Genomic DNA, 20,307 nt, shown 5'->3' with positions numbered 1-20,307 from the left:
GAATTTAATATTGATAGGTATTGACAAAATTGTTCATTCTTGGATGCGTCCTATGTTGCTGGCTCAACGTATCAGTTAACTGAGAATCCTCACTTAGCTCCCTCTGTTTGTAGCACTGAGTCGATTGTCAATCTTCAGAGTCATCCATGAAGAAGAGTCCTGAGGTTCATCGGATTCTTGTAGACACTCAGGAGAACAAAAGAAAGAAACAGAATTGAGGGCTGCCAGCCATTTCCACATCACTAGGAATAATTACCTTCTAAGTATAAAGGTCTACATCATTCAGAACACCCTGCATGACAGGCTGATGCAAAAAATCCAACTCCACAGAGGCTCCACAGCAACCCTTACAGTTCTTTCAGGGAAGAAATAATCTCCAAGTTAAGTGAGTCAGTAAAGCTGCTCTGAGCTACAGTAAAAATTGGATTGGGCCGATTTGTCTGAGTTCAATGTAATTATTATACTCAGCTGCTGCCCCAATATAGACTGAGGATGGATAATTTAAACGAGCCTGGCTGTGTGGTTTGTTATATATCTGAACTAAATAAACATGAAGGGCATGTCTGGACTAGCGTGAGGGTGAGAGATCCTGGGAGCCCCAGCCCCACATACTCTTATCTCCCTTCCTCCAGGAACCTCTAGGTTCTCAGGGTGAGAATCCACATAGATCCATTCATGGCTTTATTACCAGGAGACCAAAATCTCTGATAAATACACCCAGACCTTGTTCATACAGACAAACAGGCGAAGGACATTTTTAGATCCTTATCTATGTGGGGAAAGGCAATCTATCCCCATTACAAGCCTTACCAGCAACCTTCCTTTGTCATGAAAATGGGTAAAATTAGCCAATAGGAGTACATTTAAGAAAATTTTCCTGTGATGTTCCAGCCAGAAAAGAGCAAAAATCAGCTTCACACCTGGAGACTTCTTGCATCGGTCACAGCCCAGAGAAAGAAGATCACCACAGCATTAAAATGCAACTGTAAGAACATGTAATGCTTCTGTGTTCCACACATTACGTCTCACCAGTTTAGTCAATATGGATTAAATATGAGAGTGTGGCAATTCGCAAGCTCTATCTGAGGAGGAAAATAGGATAAAAAATGTTATGAAAAATAGAGCAATTTGAAGCCTCTGACTTCAGCAACTTCACCACTAATGAAATGATTTACCCCTCATTGGCCTCAAATTTAGTTTTCATGGGGCATCTGCAGGGTTCCAAAGTGAGACCAGGTGAATTCAATGTGCATGCACTTCCCAAGTATCCACTTGTATTCTGTTTTCTTCTGTTTGCACAAAGTAGACACATATTCAGTCTTAGTACCAGTGTAGGGAGCGCTTTCTATGAGATGGATACCAGAAAAAAATGGCAAACATGGGATCTGTTAATATAAAAATTAGCCACAATGTATATATATATGTATGTGTGTGTGTCTGTGTACATGCACGTGCACATGTGTGAGTTGAATAGCAGAGTTGGACTGGGCTTCTATCCACATGCACCTGCACCTGAAGGTTTTCTCAGGTGCAATAATCAACTGTAGGACCCTAAAGGAAATAAGAGTCTCCCCCAAGCCTCTGAAGAGTTTTTGGATTCACCGTGTGTCCAATGATTCAGTGCCTCTTGAGCTCCAGGAAAGGGCTCCCTGGTGATGCATGATATCTTTTCTTGGAGTCTCTCTGCAGAGTTCACTGGGTTTCCTAAATGCAATTCACTATTTCAAAAGATGGTGTGAGGAGCACGTGGTGTCCCTAAAGGAGAATTCTGAGCCAGGGCACAACCACTTTATACTGAGCTGGATACACTGGTAGGAATATACTCTCAGCTTAGATAAGATAGAAACCTCCCTGCATGGTGGGGGCTGGGCTGCAGGGGGCGCTCCGGATACACCCAGCACAGGCTCCCGCCCCAGAGCAGGTGCACAGGAGGCTGGGGAGAGGTTCCTCCCAGGGCCTGGGACTTCCTTTAAAAATATCTAAAATAAGTATTTCACAAAGTGCTGAAGTTTGTATAAATATCTATTCAATTGTGAGCATTTATCAAACTGGATGTTGTAATGAGAACCACTTTTACAATGGGGATTTCAAACTGCTGGAGGTCAGGAAGAGATCCTTTCTTATAAATAAGTGCAATGTTTGGATAAACACACTCATTCCCTAAATAACGCATTCACATATTATGGTCTAGAAATGATGCAAGTTGACCCTGAGACAGTCAAATGTGGTTTCAAAGTGAGGTGCTGTCCTCGAGGAGCTTGTTCTTCAGTGGGGGAAGCTCTGTCAACACAGAGTTCAGGGATGTGTAGGGGACGCATGGCCTCTAACAGGTTTGTGGCTTGAACCCTCAACTTCTACAGTTGTGTCATCCATGTGTCTGTTTCTCATACTGGGTCAGGAATTGGGCTATTAAATAGCATCCTTCATGAATATGCAAATAACTGAGGTGAATATAGTATCTCTGTTCCCTGAGAGCCTCACCCAACAACCACACCCCTCCTCTGGAGAAGCCCCTAGATCACAGCTCCTCCCATGGACTGGACCTGGAGGATCCTCTTCTTGATGGCAGCAGCAACAGGTAAGGGGCTCCCCAGTCTCAGGGATGAGGAAGAAACCAGGCCAGTCATGTGAGACTTCACCCACTCCTGTGTCCACTCCACAGGTGCCCACTCCCTGCAGCTGGTGCAGTCTGGGCCTGAGGTGAAGAAGCCTGGGGCCTCAGTGAAGGTCTCCTATAAGTCTTCTGGTTACACCTTCACCACTTATGGTATGAATTGGTTATGACAGACCCCTGGACAGGGCCTTGAGTGGATGGGATGGATCATCACCTAAACTGGGAACCCGACATATACCAACGGCTTCACAGGATGGTTTGTCTTCTCCATGGACACCTCTGTCAGCACGGCGTATCTTCAGATCAGCAGCCTAAAGGCTGAGGACACGGCTGAGTATTACTGTGCGAAGTACACAGTGTGGAAACCCACATCCCGAGAGTTTCAGAAAGCCTGAGGAAGGAGGCAGCTGTGCTGAGCTGAGGCAGTGGTACAGCAGTTTTCTTAACTTCCATAGTATCTCATTTTGCATTGAGTTCCGCTTTAATATTAGCCAAGAATATGGGATAGACGGGTGCTCCTAAGAGATCCTTAACTTGCCCATTTTGATGGGTTTTCCAGAAGACGTGAGAAGCCACTTTGTTAGCAAAGCATCCCAAAGCCATGCCCTGCTCCAGAACCATGTGTACCCATTTCCTGGTCTTTGGTTAACTGACAAGCTCTCATCACCGCACCTGGGCTAATTTCACATCAGGTAGAAATATGTGCTGTAAAGCAAGGCTAATGTTGTAATAGCAATTCCTGCTTAATAACCTTCAGCATCGTTGTTGTGTGCTCCATCAACCAATTACGTTAGTTCAAGGTTCTCACTGGGAGTTTCTAATAAATATAAGGGATGTATAGAAGTTCCCCTAATTAAAATAAAACAATTGTGAAGACAACCTCAGTGTTCAATCATATTTCCACCCTTCACCACAAAGGAACTTTCATCTCTCCTGGAAGTTGGATTCATTTTCAAATTAGTTATTTTTTTATTTTAATATCTCAAGATTATTGTATGTGATATTTTAGCAGAAAGTGAGTTATGGGAACTTGAACTAACCAACTGAAAATACATTCACAACTAATTAAACAAGATGCCAGAATGTGATTGGCTCCAGGCGTTTTAAATTCAACAGGTTATGTAACCAGGCTTCAAATTTACACATCTTCCTGTTACCTTCACGGCACAGTCAACTCCCATTATTTAAGAAATGGTGAGTGCATTCCCAAGGGTCTTGCACTGTTATAAAAATAGACTTGGTGAGGTGAGGAGGTGATTGTTTAAATTCCCCTCTGAAGAAGCAGCATCAACCCAACAAACCACTCTCTTCCCTCTGTGACTAGAGCTCTGTCACAGGCCACATGGACCTAAATCCTTGATGGAGATAACAGGACTACATAAATTGGACTGATCGTTTTTATGCTATAAAATTAATAGGTGAGTCTGCACTCCAGCCTGGGCAACAGAACAAGTCTTGTCTATAAAATACAAAAGAAAGATAAATTAGTAGATACTGACTTTGATACTTCAGATAATAATATTTTCGTAAACCGAATTTAATTATACCCACATTGTTACCTACATCTTCACTGAAAAGTTCCTAGTTATGTTGAGTTCCATCAACACTGCACGTGTTCAAATCTGGACATCCAAGAGAGTTTCTCCATGAGGGCAGTGAAACTGGTATGTATTCAGCATCTCTTAACTCAGGAGGACTCCATACACCCTGGAACACTCTGCTTTTCTGAATGGCTTACAATGACTCCGGCTCACTCTCCATCCTCCTCAAACATCTGGCCCCTGTTTGCCCTAAGTTCACTCTCTGCTCTTAGTCTATGTTCTGAAGTCTTCGCAGAGGTGAAAATGAGCTGTCAGACGGATCTTCCTTCTCACCACAACGTGGAATTTACTGTTTCATTTAGTGACCACTCTTTCCATAATGGTTGATTTCTTTTGGCCTGTTCATTACTGTTGATTTTCAAGGGAATCTCAGTTGAATCTTTACTCTTTTGCATTTTGTCTCCATGACAATGTTGGGAAGTTTTTCCTCTAGCATCATAACATGATCTAGTGACCTGAGACATTTGCAGCAAACAATACCTACAAATTCAGAAGCTCTTTGGTTTTCTTTCCATGAAAAGTAATTCTTGCTCTTCTGTGTATGAGCACATCCTAGCATCCCTGTACACACCCATGTAGATGTCTGCAAGCCTATGAAATATTCCTTGTAAATAAAAAAATTTATCTCAATTTCCCTCAATGTTCATAATTCTCCTCAGGGTGAGGAAGGTATTTCTGGATCTGTTCAAACACATGGCCCAGAGACCACCTGGTAGGTAGATAGAGAGCTCACCTCGCTCTGGATATTGAGTCTGTCTCTTTCCCTCTGTTGTCTCACAGAAGGTCAGCCCACTTGTTCAGCTCCTAAGAAGAGAGCCCAGGTTTATCCGGATTATACAACACAACCAGCTTCTGATGACTCTCCTGTTACAACATCCATGGAGATATTTTATGTATTATATAATACACCAAACTAATGTGAAATGCCCAAGTTTCAATACTGCACACCCTAGGGTATGTTCATGCAATTTAGCGGAGGAGAAAGTCTTTCAGAGACAGATGGATCTGAATTGGTAAATATGTGGGTACGAATTCTGGGCTTGAGTGTCATTGTCCAGCCATGTTTCACAGGTGTGACCTGTCAGGGAAGAACCAGAGTTCCTTGTTCTCTCAGAGGATAGAGCTCACAGAGGTCCTCTCTGGTTCCCAGGAAAGGTAATTTCACTAATCTTGGTGATGAGACTATCCTCCAGTGCTGATGTACCATAGAGTTTTCATCTGAAGCTGTCACTGGTATCCCCAATGTACATCTTTTCACACAGAAGTGTTTAGAGGTCAGGCCACATCTTCAGGATCCCACATTGAGAAGGATGGAGATATATTCCACTACCTTCTCCTGAGGTCTCACACAGAATCTCAAATTTCAAAAGGTCTCAGAAGGGCAGCTCTCAGGTGCTATTTAAAAATAACCCGCTTCCTGGGACAGGTAGCATCCTTCTAACCAAGATGGATGTTCTGAACTACAGTACACATTGCATGGATCCAGGTTTGTCTCAATTCACTGTGATTATTACACTCAGCAGCTGTTTCAATGTGTCTGAAGGGGTAAATGACAATTTAGGTGACCTGGGTGTATGGTTGGTGTTATATGAATCTTTAAAGGTAGAACAGTATTGACTGTATTCCAAAATCTGTCCTTGATCCATGATCACACTCATTTCTCAGACCAGCTCCTTCAGCACATTTCCTACCTGGAAGAAGAGGACTCTGGGGTTGGTGAGGGGAGGCCACAGGAAGAGAACTGAGTTCTCAGAGGGCACAGCCAGCATCCTCCTCCCAGGGTGAGCCCGAAAGACTGGCGCCTCCCTCATCCCTTTTCACCTCTCCATACAAAGGCACCACCCACATGCAAATCCTCACTTAGGCACCTACAGGAAGTGACTACACATTTCCTTAAATTCAAGGTCCAGCTCACATGGGAAATGCTTTCTGAGAGTCCTGGACCTCCTGCACAAGAACATGAAACACCTGTGGTTCTTCCTTCTCCTGGTGGCAGCTCCCAGATGTGAGTGTCTCAGGAATGCAGATATGAAGGTATGAGATGCTGCCTCTGATCCCAGGGCTCACTGTGGGTCTCTCTGTTCACAGGGGTCCTGTCCCAGGTGCAGCTACAGCAGTGGGGTGCAGGACTGGTGAAGCCTTCGGAGACCCTGTCCCTCACCTGCGCTGTCTATGGTGGGTCCTTCAGTGATTATGGCTGGAACTGGATCCGCCAGCCCCCAGGGAAGGGGCTGGAGTGGATTGGGTACATCGTTAGTAGTGGAAGAACCAACTACAACCCGTCCCTCAAGAGTCGAGTCACCATGTCAGTAGACACGTCCAAGAACCAGTTCTCCCTGAAGCTGAGCTCTGTGACCGCCGCGGACACGGCCGTGTATTACTGTGCGAGAGGCACAGTGAGGCGAGCTGAGTGGGAGCCCAGACAAAAACCTCCCTGCAGATAGGCAGAGGGGCCGGGCGCAGGTGCTGCTCAGGGCGTGTGCTACACGCCCACAGATCCCGAGGCCGGGTTAGGAGCAGGTGCAGGGAGGGCGGGGCTTCCTCATCAGCTCAGTGGTCTCCCTCCTCGCCAGCACCTCAGATGTCCCCAGGGTTCCTCTTTCTTTATTATCTGTGGTTCTACTTCCTCACATCCTTGTGGCAGGCAAGAAAGGAGGAAGACAATTTTTCTGTTTACTGTTGAGGTTTCACCAATTACTAGGAACTTTCCTACAAGTTCCTGCATGACTCATTTTACCATATATGGATTCGCACCATCTCTTGATTTGTGTCATCAATCGAATTGTGCCCTATTTGAAATTCATTTACTGAAACCTTAAATCCAATGGATCTATACTGTAATTTTAATTATGTAATTAAGGTTAAATGTGGTCAAAGTGTGAGACCCTAATGCAATACACTGTTGTCTTTATAAGAAGAGGAAGAGACACCAGAGACCTCTCACTTTTCACTTGCACACAGAGAAGAGGCCATGTGGAGATGTAGTGCACTAGAAGGTGGCCCTGTGCAAGCCGGGAAGAAGCCATACTACGAACCAATTTTGCCAGCTCCTTGATCTTCCACATTCAGACTGCAGAATTGTAAGAAAGTCAATATTTGTTGTTTAAGCCACCCACTCCTGTTGTCTTCTTATGAAGACCCAAACTGACTGATACCACATAACTCTGTTAGCTCTGTCTCCTGGAGGGAGAAGCAGTCCCCTGAGGCTGGGCACTGCATCTCTCAGATTTCCGCATGAAGTAGGCAAAAACAGTAGCTCTCACATAAAAATGTGTCATGGCCCTGTTGGCCATTTTTGAGCAAGGTCTCTGAAACCAGCCGTGGTGTGTGTGTGTAACAAATGTTGTCTTTTATCTTTTATTTGGACATAACAAATCAACAAGAGGTACCAGCTGGATGGAGACTGGCCACTGATCATCTTCTGTCGTCTCCTTAGTACGTCACAGAAAACCACACCAACATCACCAACATCACTGTTTTTCTTCAACCACCTCAAACAGATTATAGAAATGATCCCTGCAGTATAGTCTATTTCTTCAACTTTCTAAATTTGCACTGAATCTCTTCCAAAATGGGGAGCTACATGGGGTCTGAGTTTTGTTCCTTTCTTCCCAGTCTTCCCCAAGTACCAAGGACAGAATAGACTTAAAATAAAATTTGGCTGTCAATGCCCCCAACACCACATCACTTTCTAAAATCCACATCCTGCATCCATCCTTCTGTGGACAACCCTCATCGGGCTACCCAGGAATGGCCAGAAGCTGGTATCAGCTTATGGGCTGAGGCCACGAGCTATACACACGTGTGATTTCAGTCACACACACTCTATTGCAGGACCACACCTGTGTTCTGAGGAGCTCAGGCACATGCTGATCTCAGTAATTCTCTAATAAATCACACCTGTCTTATTAATAAAGGTCCGGATGGCCCCATCAGCTGCAGACCAGTGGAATAAAGCTCATGGGTGGGCCCGTCAGGCAGAAGTCAGACAATGGAAGGGATGGCTGGTCACTTCCATTTTCACTGATGTTCCTAATGAATTTCAATGGAATAAAACAATATTAACTACAAAGAGACAGAAAAGAAGACTGGCTCGTCAAGGTATTTAAGGACAAGAACTTTATTTGGGGGGAAAGTGAAAGACAATTCTAAATGGAAATCCCTAAAGCACATACAGCAGCTGACGGAGTGGCCACTGTGCACATGAGGACTGAGGAGACAGATGGTAGGGTCCGTTCCTCCAAGATGTCCCTGGGTGTGTGATGGTTGGACTCCTCATGCATATGAATATAAGAGCTGGACTCAGGGAGAAAAAAGGGCCATATCTCATAGGAAAGGAAGAAAAAAAAAGCAGAAGGGCATCCCTGGAGAGAGCTCATTAGATTTGGTGTGTTTAAGATGAAAATTTCTTCCAAAAATTGTAATTTTCTAACCTAAATATGAATCTCTTCAATAAACTGAAAATTAACAGGAGAATGGAGCTAGGACTTGAGAGAGGAAACAAATCTTGAGAGAGCAGAAAGCAAATCCACAAAAAACTGTCACATGACAGAGGCCAGAATGGAGCTGATGCAGCTACTTCACTATTCTGCAGACTTGTTGACCATGTGGAGAAGGGACTTGAACAAATGGGGACGTTCTCCAACCTTCCGAATCAGCCTCCTCCTTATGCATGAGTAGAAATCATAGTTCTGGGGGTGACCTTCCAAATTTTCCTCTCCATACCTCTTCCCCCAGGGGTAGTGTCTTTTCCCAACCACAATGGTTTCTCACCAGTGTCCTCAGCTTCTCCTCCATTGTACTTACCCTGCAGATTAAGAATTTCTTCTGGATGGAGATTTTTGAGAATTTTTTATTTTCTTTAGTTTCTTTTGGCTCCACCACACCCCATAGGATACAGGTTTTATTGGATTTCCCCTGGAAATAGTGGAGGTGGATCCAGGTGTTCAACAGTCCTCGCTGTTCTTCCCTTCCTGTCAGCACCACAGGACAGCAGATAAGGGAGATGACTGTGGATTTTTCAAATTCTTGGGCAAATCCTGCAAGGACTAGTAGATTAACACTCTAATACCATTAGCACATGCATCCAAAAAAAAAAAAACCTCACTAAATATTTCCAGGTTAGCCTGTTCCTCTCACAATGCCATCCAGTGGCACCTGCCCTGGGTTCACTAACATGTGGGCCCCATTCCTATCTGCTGGCATCTGTCTCCTCACATTTCAGTCTTCTTGTTAGCTCTGTGAAAGCAACTCAGATATGTTAAAAGGTTTTCTTCTTCGTTTGTTCAGTTTTTCAGGTTTGTTGTTAATGAGGTCAGAATAAGATCATAGTTTCCTCATTTTTCACATTTACACACTGAGTAGCCACTTTCTATATAAAAGCCAGAAACTGAGGGAACAAATCAAATATCCATGTCCACTACAGGTGAACGTTAAACAATTTGACATATGATTATGGACTAAAGTACAATGCAGAATTAGAATCAAGGCATCCTCATTCTCATAAAGTCATGGCTACATTCTCAAATAACTCTGCTGAGTGAAAGTAGCTGAAGAATTAAGAGTGCACGTCATAAACTTCTAATTGTATAAACTGCAGAAGATACAACTATTCTAAAGTAACAGAGCAGATTTGAAATTTGTGAGAAATGGGTGTTGAAAGTAATTGGGTGAGATGAAATTACAGAGAAGTGACAAAGATTTAGGGGTTAACTTAATTGTACACAACCTGATTAAAGTTTGCACACATACGTTACCATTTTCCAAATTGTGCAGTGTAGATTTGAATTAATTATTAATTGTACTTAAAGTAGTAACAAAGAAACGAATATATTGGTTGAGGAGGAGCAAAAAATAGATGGGTATGAACAGTCGAAACATCTCAGACTCTTGAAAGTACCCATGCTTGAACACTGGTTTTCTCTGTATACTTTAGGTAAAGAGCAGAATACACTAAAAGAAAACAGAGACGTCCTGGCAGGGGTGGAATCCTGCAAACCTCACTAGGTGTGTCCCACACTGCCCTGGAGTTGTCTCAGGGGAGCAGTCTCCTCTAGTGGTCAGAGGCACAGGCACGGATAATGGGGCTAATTCTGTCCAGCTGTGTGACCTTGAATGCATTGTATAAACACTCTGTATGTAATTTATCTTCCTTAAAATGTAACATTGACACTTACATTAAATGTATTCTACAAATATGTCAAAAAGAAGATGATGACTGCTAAATAATTATCAAGGCACAATCATATAACAATATTTTCCTGAGTGATGACTACCAATCTCCCCCAGGGCACTTTGTCTGCTCTGGGTCCTGCCCCTCCTCAGGATTCCCATCCCAGAGCTTGCTATACAGTAGCAGACATGCAAATAGGTTTCTCCCTCTGCTGATGAAAACTAGCCCAGTCCTGACCCTGCAGCTCTGGGAGAGAAGCGCCAGCCCTGGGATTCCCAGGGGTTTCTATTTGGTGATTAGGACTAAAGACAGAGGACCCACCATGGAGTTTGGGCTGAGCTGGGTTTTCACTGTTGCTGTTTTAAAAGGTGAACTAGAGAGATTGAGTGTGAGTGGATACACTTGAGAGAAACAGTGGATTATGTCAGGGAGTTTCTGAACAGGATGTCTATGAGTTTGCAGGTGTCCAGTGTGAGGTACAGCTAGTGGAGTCCGGAGAGGACCCAAGACAACCTGGGGGGTCCGTGAGACTCTCCTGTGCAGACTCTGGATTAACCTTCAGTAGCTACTGAATGAGCTCAGTTTCCCAGGCTCCAGGGAAGGGGCTGGAGTGAGTAGTAGATAAATAGTACGATAGAAGTCAGATATGTTATGCACAATCTGTGAAGAGCAGATTCACCATCTCCAAAGAAAATGCCAAGAACTCACTCCATTTGCAAATGAACGGTCTGAGAGCAGAGGGCACCCCTGTGTGTTACTGTATGTGAGGCACCAGGTAAGAAGACATCGGTGTGAACACAGACACAGAATTTCCTTCAATGATAAGGGAGGAGGCTGGGCTAAAAGGGGCCCTCAGAACCCACAGAAAACAGGGGCAGCTCTAGGGCAGGTGCAGATGGTCATCATGGGCTGCTTTCCTTCAGGGTCCGTGCCTTCCTCTGCATCTACCAGTTCCACTCGGAGCCTCTGTATATTTATGTTTCTGTGGCCACCCCTGAGGTCTCCGGATTAGAAAAGTTTATTACAGGAAGAGGAAACATTCTCATTTGTCCCAAAGCAGATGCAAGTAATGGAAGCAAAAAATGCACAGGAGGCCAGGTGGGGCTGTAGAAACTGTCACCCCAGAATGTCAATCTCACCGCTAGTGCTGGAGAGGAATGGGAGTTTGATGGAGCTACCCTAACAACCCTGTGGTCCAAGATAAATCCAGCGAGGCCATTGGTGCCTCCCAGAGCACAGTTGTCCATCAGGGATGTCCAAGGCGTTCCAGCAGCAGCCATACCTCAGTGTCTCCACTGTACACAGTCACTGTCTGGGAGGAGCTCCCAGGATGGGTGTCTTTGGCACACACCAGGTGGCGCGTGTTAGAGTGCAGTGCAGCAGCTGGCTGCCTGGTCTATTGCAGTGCAGTGCAGCAGCTGGCTCCCTGATGCTGGAGAGATGGGAGGTGCATTCTCAGGGCCAGCACCCTGTTTGTGAATTTTTATATAAAAACCCTGATTTTACTTCATTTTCTCGGAGGACATAGATAACTAAAAACAGAATCTGCCAAGAAATTGTAATTTTCATCTTTACCCCAAATTCATTGTTTCTTAATTCTGTGAAAGATCCAGATGTATTATTGCCTTCCTCATGAGAATTTATTCTATTTAAAACTGAAATCATTTTTTCTCCTATTCTTTGTTTCTGTTCAAGTACAGAGATCTTGAACAAAGTAAGTTGGGTTGTTTCCACACACTAACCCTCACCTTCCCCAGAGAATGAGCAGAGATTGTCCTCACTCTGAGTCTAAGGGAGGAGCTGTTCCTGCACAACTCAGAGCCTGCAGAGACCCCCAGGTGCAGCTTCAGTGAGTTAGATATTTCTCCATGTGGGCGACCTCCAATGCCTGTGACTGCTGATCAGGCCTAATTGTTGGTTAAGCATTAGGACACTCTTTAGGTGATCACATCTCAAACCTATTCTCAAAATCACCATGAACAGAGATAGTTCAATGGCCATTCTCCTGACATAAGTTTCTCTTTATTACTTGGTTCCAAGTATGGAGAAAAATGTGACCCTATATTTGTCTGAACCCAACATCAGAATCCACTGCATTACGCTAGGAGACTCACTAATTGAACACAAGTGAGCTCATTATTCTCATAGAAATGTAAGTATTTGGAAATTTCAACATGTTCTCCAGAACCTGTGCATGCCAACAACTGTATTTCTCAGTGCACTCTTGGCCTGGTGAAGCCCTCACAGACCCTCTCCCTCACCTGTGCCATCTCTGCATTCTCCATCACAACCAGTGTTTCCTGCTGGAGCTGCATCCCTCAGCGCCCCACGGGAGGTACTGGAGTGGATCGGGTGCATAGGTCAAGGAGGGAGCACAGATTACTCCCGTCTTCTCAAGAGTCCAGTCACCATCTCCAGATCCATGTCCAAAAAGTAGTTCCTCTTACAGCTGAACTATGTGAGCAACAAACACATAGCCACGTAGTTTAGAGCAAAAAACATAGTGAGGAAACCACAGTGTGAACTCATACCCAAGCCTCCCTGTGGGGGTGCATAGGACAGCCAGGGTTACTCAGGACACCAGGGTCCCTCAGGACACCAAGGGGCACTCAAGACCATAGTACAGGCACACAGGTAGCTGGGGGCTCTCAGGAACCATGGGGGAAAATCACGACACCAAAGTGTGCTTGGTACAGCAGGGGGCTCAGGATTATTGTGGGGATTGAGAAAGAGCAGGTTCAAGGCTCAGCCTCAGGGCAGGTGCAGCTGGTGTGAAAAGGGGCTGGATGAGGCGTTTTATGTCACCATCATGTTTCATCACCAGACACCCTCCACTACATCTATTCTAATGCATGTGAGTGTTTGTATGATTAGAAAATGATATTTATATAAATATATAACCATAGCCAGGTGTGTCAAGTTGTCCTCTCCATCTTATATCAGCCTTGTCCATAAGGACTAATTCCCCATAATTACTTGAGAACCTCATAAACTGTGGTCAATTATGTAGGATTCCTCTCTTTTTCTGCCTGCCTTCCTCCCTTCTTCTCTCTCTCTCACAAAGAAACTTACATGAACCCACCCCACAACACACATCAATCTATAACTTTTATTACCTGAGGTATTCAATAAACCTGATTAATGTGTAGCTTTTCCAGCTTCATTGTTTATGTCATTATGAAACACAATACGAACCATGTGTTTCCCATAAATTGTGGTCAATTATGTAGGATTCCTCTTTTTCTGCCTTCCTCCCTTCTCTCTCTCTCACACACAGAAACTTATATACACCCACCCCACAACACACATAAATCTATAACTTTTATTACCTGATGTATTGAAAAGTAATCTAAAGTTACATAAAAATCAGTAGTTCACTGTGAATATTGTAGGAGAAGGGAAGGTCTAGGAAGGAGGAATTACAGAACAAGAGGATATTTTGAGAGTAATTGACTTGTTATCCATGTTGATAATGATAATGTCTATGACCATATTTCTAAAATTGAACACTTCATGTGGAGATTATTATTTTTCAATTGAACCCCATGCCATTATTTTGCTGTATTCTAGCATTTCTCTTAAAATACAGAAATGTCCAACACTCATTCATGTGTATATTCAGGAGTCTCTGACTTTTCATGTATTTCATTTATCTCTGTCTAATTCCTTTGATACCAAATTTTACCTAGTATAATTAGTACTATCTTTAGCACTGATTATAAGTCTCACTCCTCCATCATCTCCTTTCTTGCCACACAAGCTGAATCTAGTTTGGACTCACAGGAGCTTCTTCATTCAATGCCAGTGGGAGTTTCAAACCCTATAAACCCCCCATAAACTGTCATTAAGAAAGTTTATCAAACTCCACCAGTCATGTGGTATTAGTTCGTTTTCACAGTGATATAAAGAACTACCTGAGACTGAGTAGTTTACAAAGAAAAGAGTTTAGTTGACTCACAGTTCTGCATGGCTGGGGAGGGCACAGGAAACTTACAATCATGGTGGAAGGTGAAGGCGAAGCAAGGCACATCTCACAGCGCAGCAGGAGAGAGACAGAGAGGGGGAAGTGACACACACTTTTAAACTATCAACTCTTGTGAGAACTCACTCACTGTGATGAGAGCAACATGGGAAAACTGCCCTCATGATCCAATCACCTCTCACCTGGTCCCTCCCTTGACATGTGGGGATTAGAATTTGAGATGATATTTAGGTGGTGACAAAAAACAAATCTATAACACATGTCGAGCTCTGTCCCGGAGTTGTTTCAGGGATCCGGTGTGTCCTGTTGATAGAAACAGTGATCGCCATTCTAACTGGCGTGGGATGGTATCTCATTGTGGTTTAGATTTGCATTTCTCTGATGGCCAGTGATGATGAGAATTTTTTCATGTGTCTTTTGGCTGCATGAATGTCTTCTTTTGAGAAGTGTCTGTGAAAAAAAAAGAAACAGTGACAGCAAGCTCACACCAACAGTTGTAGTTGACAACATGCAAAGCCAAGAGATCTCAACCGAGATTTAGTGTGTGTGTCATGTCTGATGAAGTCATAAGCTCAGAGCAAGTGAATATGGAAAAGTGGATTATCTGCACAGTATAGGTGTCTGCTGAGTGCCGGGCAGGTCTTGCAGGAAAATCTAAAATGGCTTGAAAGAAGATGAAAGGAGACTGGCTCAGGGTTTTTATAATGGTTTAGTGGTGGTGGCAGAGTGAGGCTTCCCACTCACAGATTGGGGTTTATAAGGTTTGAAACTCCCATTGGCATTGAATGAAGAAGCTCCTGTGAGTCCAAACTAGATTCACCTTGAGTGGCAAAAAAGGAGATGATGGAGGAGTGAGCCTTAAGTAATCAACAGTCATGCACCAAAAGATAGAGTGACAACTTATTCTAGGTAGCAAGAATAAAAATAATGAAAAAGAAATAAAATAAGGGTTCAGTATGGGTGGACAAGACCCAGATCTACAGAAATGAGATGAGTTTAGAAATATAAGGAAATAATAATGAGAAAAAGAAGGAGGGGATGGGGAATTAGACAGGGCCCTGGCCTAATGTCTTGGGTAGAAGCTTCTCACAATCAAGGACTATCAGCTTATTCTGCAGGTCTTAGGTCAGACGTCTGCTTAAAAACATCAGAAATGCCAGGCAATCAATGAGGATGCTCAGTTTAACATCTCCTGTTTGAGTAGCTTTACAGTTGTGTGGACTTCTTAATTGATTCTTTTTTGTTTGTTTTTAAAGGCAGGCTCTCGCACTGTTCCACAGCTTAAAGTACAGTTGTGTGATCATAGCTCATTGTAATTTTGAGCTCCGGACTCACGTAATCTTCCCATATTAGCCTCCTGAGTATCTAGAATTAAAGGGGAAGGCCACCCCTCACCTGCTTATCCTTTAAAATATTTTTTCATAGAAATAGCATCTCTTTATTTGCTCAGTTAGGCTTCGATTGTCTGGTCTCATGTGATTTCCCTCACTTTGCTTCTGAAAGTGGTGTGATTATAGGGAAGATCCACTGCATCTGTCCTGAATTGATTCTTTAGTTGTAAAACATGAAGCCAATAATTAACTGCCTGACTGTTTTGTGCAGTGAGATACTTAAAAGTTTCTGATAAGATTCCTTCCAATATAATTCAAGAGCAGTATTTTCTGCTGATATTCCTTTCAGTTTCCTTGTTGAAGATCAGAAGACACTGTGGAAAAGATGTAGTAAAAGGCAGTTTTAACTCTTCATGATTGGAGTGGATATCACACAGGAATCACTTTCAGTATTTCGTAACACAAGCATGCAATAGGACAAAGATGATCCCTTGGTGTAAAATCTATAAACGTATGGGCCTTTTAGCTACCAAGTCATAGGGTAATAACTGATGCACCCTGAGGAGTGAACCATGATTCCATAGTGTTAGTGGGAGAACCTTTGGCCAAGGGAGTTTACATTTTATTAAAATTGATGATTTTTATGTAGCGATGCCATTTTTTAAACATTCCCAGAAGATTGTGAGTGGTATTGACTCTGTCTTCTATGAACAATGACAATGCCCTCCATGGTTAGATAATATTTTAAACTAGATTGAGCTAGAGTGATTGCTGTATTGAATCACTATATTTTTTTAGCTTCGTGTTAGCTTTTTGTGTTAGCATTTCCTTTAAAATGATATTAATCAGCTCTCTAGTAGATAGAAATTCATCTGAGAGTTTCTTCCCTTGTTGTCCATCTCAATAGGATTTCCAGAAGACGGAAGAACCCTCTCTGTTTCTAAAAACATTCCAGGCCATGCGCTGTGGCTCATGCCTGTAAACCCAGAACTTTGGGAGACCAAGGTGGGCGGACCCCTTGAGGTTAGGAGTTTGAGACCAGCCTGGTCAGTATAGTGAAACCTCATCTCTACTAAAAATACAAAAGTTCACCAGGCATGGTGGTGTACACTCGTAATCCCAGATACTTGAGAGGCTGAGGTGATAGGATTGCTTGAACCCGGGAGGCGGGGGTTGCAGTGAGCCGAGATTGTGCCACTGCACTTCAGCCTGGGTGACACAGCGAGACTCCGTCTCAAACAAAACAAAACAAAAAATTCAAAGTTGTGCACCCTCTAAAAGCATATGTACTTAATTCTCATTTTTAATTTATTAAAAAGCTCTAATAAGTTCAATGTTTCCTGCCTTCTCAGTTGATTTCACAACACATAGAAGAATATATCCTAAATGAAAGTTTGTGTTTTTAATACAAATTTCTGGTTAATAAACTTTAGTTTTACTATTGAGGTATTATCCATCAATGTTAATGAATGCTGTCAGTGGGACTCTTATCTAAAGAATATACAAAATATTTTCCTGATCATGGCATAAAATAGATGTGAACACATTCTTATCATTCAGCCATGTCTCCTGTCTATCATATTATAAACCACATGCTAACTTTGATTTTATTGGGGAATTTTTCTAATTTCAAACTAGTTATTTTTTATCTTCATGCAGCTAGCTTATTATGTGTGGCTATTTATACAGAGAGTGATAAAGACAACATTAACAATTTTCACTGCAAGCATGTCTAGGCAACCCCCTGTGCACAATGACCTTGGTGCGTTGCAGATTCTACGGGGACTCTTCCCTACCTGCCTAGGAGAGTTCTCTGCCTCCTACCTCTACCATTTTCCTCTTTGAAGAAGTACATCTAACTGTCATTAGAATAGAGACAAAGACAAATCTTAACGGCTTCCAGCTGACAGGGGATGCTGTTTGGGAAGATCTCCCTTGGAGGCCTGTCTAAGGGACCCCAGGAAAAGGGAGCCATTATCCCAGGCTTCAGTTGCATGACCATTTGGAGTTTGATGGCCTGAAAATGAGAAAAGGCAAATTGGATTATTAGAAGACATGTATCCAAACCTAACAAGGTGGCAAGGACAGCTTGAAAGAAAATTCCAAGGCTGCTGACATGCCCAGATAACTGCGGCTGTAGTTATGCCTGCTAAGGCTTGGGTGCATGGGGCTTGGCTTTTGATAGCTCCCTGGGATTTATTTTCCCAAACAAAGAAACCTCCAGGTTAGAGGCACCCTATTCATTCCCACCACCTGGCATGATTTGCAGGATAATTGCTTAGAATTAAAATATTGATACAGATTTTTTATATTCCCCATCGCTTTTTGTTTCTTCTGGGCTGTAGCCAGAGATCATTGATTGGCGCTCAGGAATAAGCAGAGTTAGTCTAAAATGCATGCCAATACTTAAACAACTGAGGAGATTAGAATTTAAAGACAAGAGAATAAAATACTTAGGAATCCAACGTACAAGGGACGTGAAGGACCTCTTCAAGGAGAACTACAAACCACTGCTCAATGAAATAAAAGAGGATATAAAGAAATGGAAGAACATTCCATGCTCATGGGTAGGAAGAATCAATACTGTGAAAATGGCCATACTGCCCAAGGTAATTTACAGATTCAATGCCATCCCCATCAAGCTACCAATGACTTTCTTCACAGAATTGGAAAAAACTACTTTAAGGTTCATATGGAACCAAAAAAGAGCCCACATCGCCAAGTCAATCCTAAGCCAAAAGAACAAAGCTGGAGGCATCATGCTACCTGACTTCAAACTATACTACAAGGCTACAGTAATCAAAACAGCATGGTACTGGTACCAAAACAGAGATATAGATCAATGGAACAGAACAGAGCCCTCAGAAATAACGCCGCATATCTACAACTATCTGATCTTTGACAAACCTGGAAAAACAAGCAATGGGGAAAGGATTCCCTATTTAATAAATGGTGCTGGGAAAACAGGCTAGCCATATGTAGAAAGCTGAAACTGGATCCCTTCCTTACACCTTATACAAACATTAATTCAAGATGGATTAAAGACTTACATGTTAGACCTAAAACCATAAAAACCCAGAAGAAAACCTAGGCATTAACATTCAGGACATAGGCATGGGCAAGGACTTCATGTCTAAAACACCAAAAGCAATGGCAACAAAAGCCAAAATTGACAAATGGGATCTAATTAAACTAAAGAGCTTCTGCACGGCAAAAGAAACTACCATCAGAGTGAACAGGCAACCTACAAAATGGGAGAAAATTTTCGCAACCTACTCATCTGACAAAGGGCTAATATCCAGAACCTACAATGAACTCCAACAAATTTACAAGAAAAAAACAAACAACCCCATCAAAAAGTGGGCAAAGGATATGAACAGACACTTCTCAAAAGAAGACATTTATGCAGCCAAAAGACACATGAAAAAATGCTCATCATCACTGGCCATCAGAGAAATGCAAATCAAAACCACAATGAGATACCATCTCACACCAGTTAGAATGGCAATCATTAAAATGTCAGGAAACAACAGGTGCTGGAGAGGATGTGGAGAAATAGGAACACTTTTACACTGTTGGTGGGACTGTAAAGTAGTTCAACCATTGTGGAGGTCAGTGTGGCGATTCCTCAGGGATCTTGAACTAGAAATACCATTTGACCCAGCCATCCCGTTACTGGGTATATACCCAAAGGACTATAAATCATGCTGCTATAAAGACACATGCACACGTATGTTTATTGAGGGACTATTCACAATAGCAAAGACTTGGAACCAACCCAAATGTCCAACAATGATAGACTGGATTAAGAAAATGTGGCACATATGCACCATGGAATACTATACAGCCATAAAAAATGATGAGTTCATGTCCTTTGTAGGGACATAGATGAAATTGGAAATCATCATTCTCAGTAAACTATCGCAAGGACAAAAAACCAAACACCGCATGTTCTCACTCATCGATGGGAAGTGAACAATGAGAACACATGGACACAGGAAGGGGAACATCACACTCTGGGGACTGTTGTGGGGTGAGGGGAGGCAGGAGGGATAGCATTAGGAGATATACCTAATGCTAAATGACGAGTTAATGGGTGCAGCACACCAGCATGGCACATGTATACATATGTAACTAACCTGCACATTGTGCACATGTACCCTAAAACTTAAAGTATAAGAATAATAAAAAATTAAAAAAATAAATAAAGACAAGTGTATGATATGTTTTGAAATATAATGTTTCTCTTTCCAGTTTTGGTTTTTGTCAGAAACAAATAATGATAAGACTGAGTTGTTTGCATAATAAACTTTAGTCTTAAAGTTGGCCTGATTATTTGCATAAAGTGCAGCAAGAATATTAATAATAATTCTGTAGGAAAAGCCTGCAAGCACCAGGAGCTTCCCAGTCTAACACTATGAACACATGCGTCCTCACGCAACTCACTGAATATTTCCAAGCCAGGCTGTTCCAATCTTAAATGCCATCCGGTGGTATCTGCCCCAGGTACACTAATACATGGGTCCTGCTTCTGTCTGCAGCCTCCTCTCTCCTCAGATTGCAGGTTTTGTTTATTGTTTGTTTTCTCTCTGATATCAACACAGATA

The 20,307-nt window shown here is 42.7% G+C and overlaps 1 pseudogene and 1 gene segment (V, D, J or C); both read left to right on the top strand.

Moving 5' to 3' along the window:
• Positions 1–2,532: 2,532 nt before the first annotated feature.
• Positions 2,533–3,009, top strand: LOC129012405 (immunoglobulin heavy variable 7-4-1-like; annotated as a pseudogene).
• Positions 3,010–3,973: 964 nt separating this feature from the next.
• Positions 3,974–9,303, top strand: LOC129013260 (immunoglobulin heavy variable 4-59-like). The segment is given in 2 exon segments: positions 3,974–6,220; positions 6,304–9,303. Coding segments are annotated over 2 exon segments (402 nt in total).
• Positions 9,304–20,307: the final 11,004 nt, after the last annotated feature.

The sequence above is a fragment of the Pongo pygmaeus genome, chromosome 15, assembly GCF_028885625.2.
Source record: "Pongo pygmaeus isolate AG05252 chromosome 15, NHGRI_mPonPyg2-v2.0_pri, whole genome shotgun sequence".
NCBI lineage: Eukaryota > Metazoa > Chordata > Mammalia > Primates > Hominidae > Pongo > Pongo pygmaeus.
The sequence above is the reverse complement of the archived record's forward strand: the minus strand, read 5'-3'. Positions and strand labels throughout refer to the sequence as shown.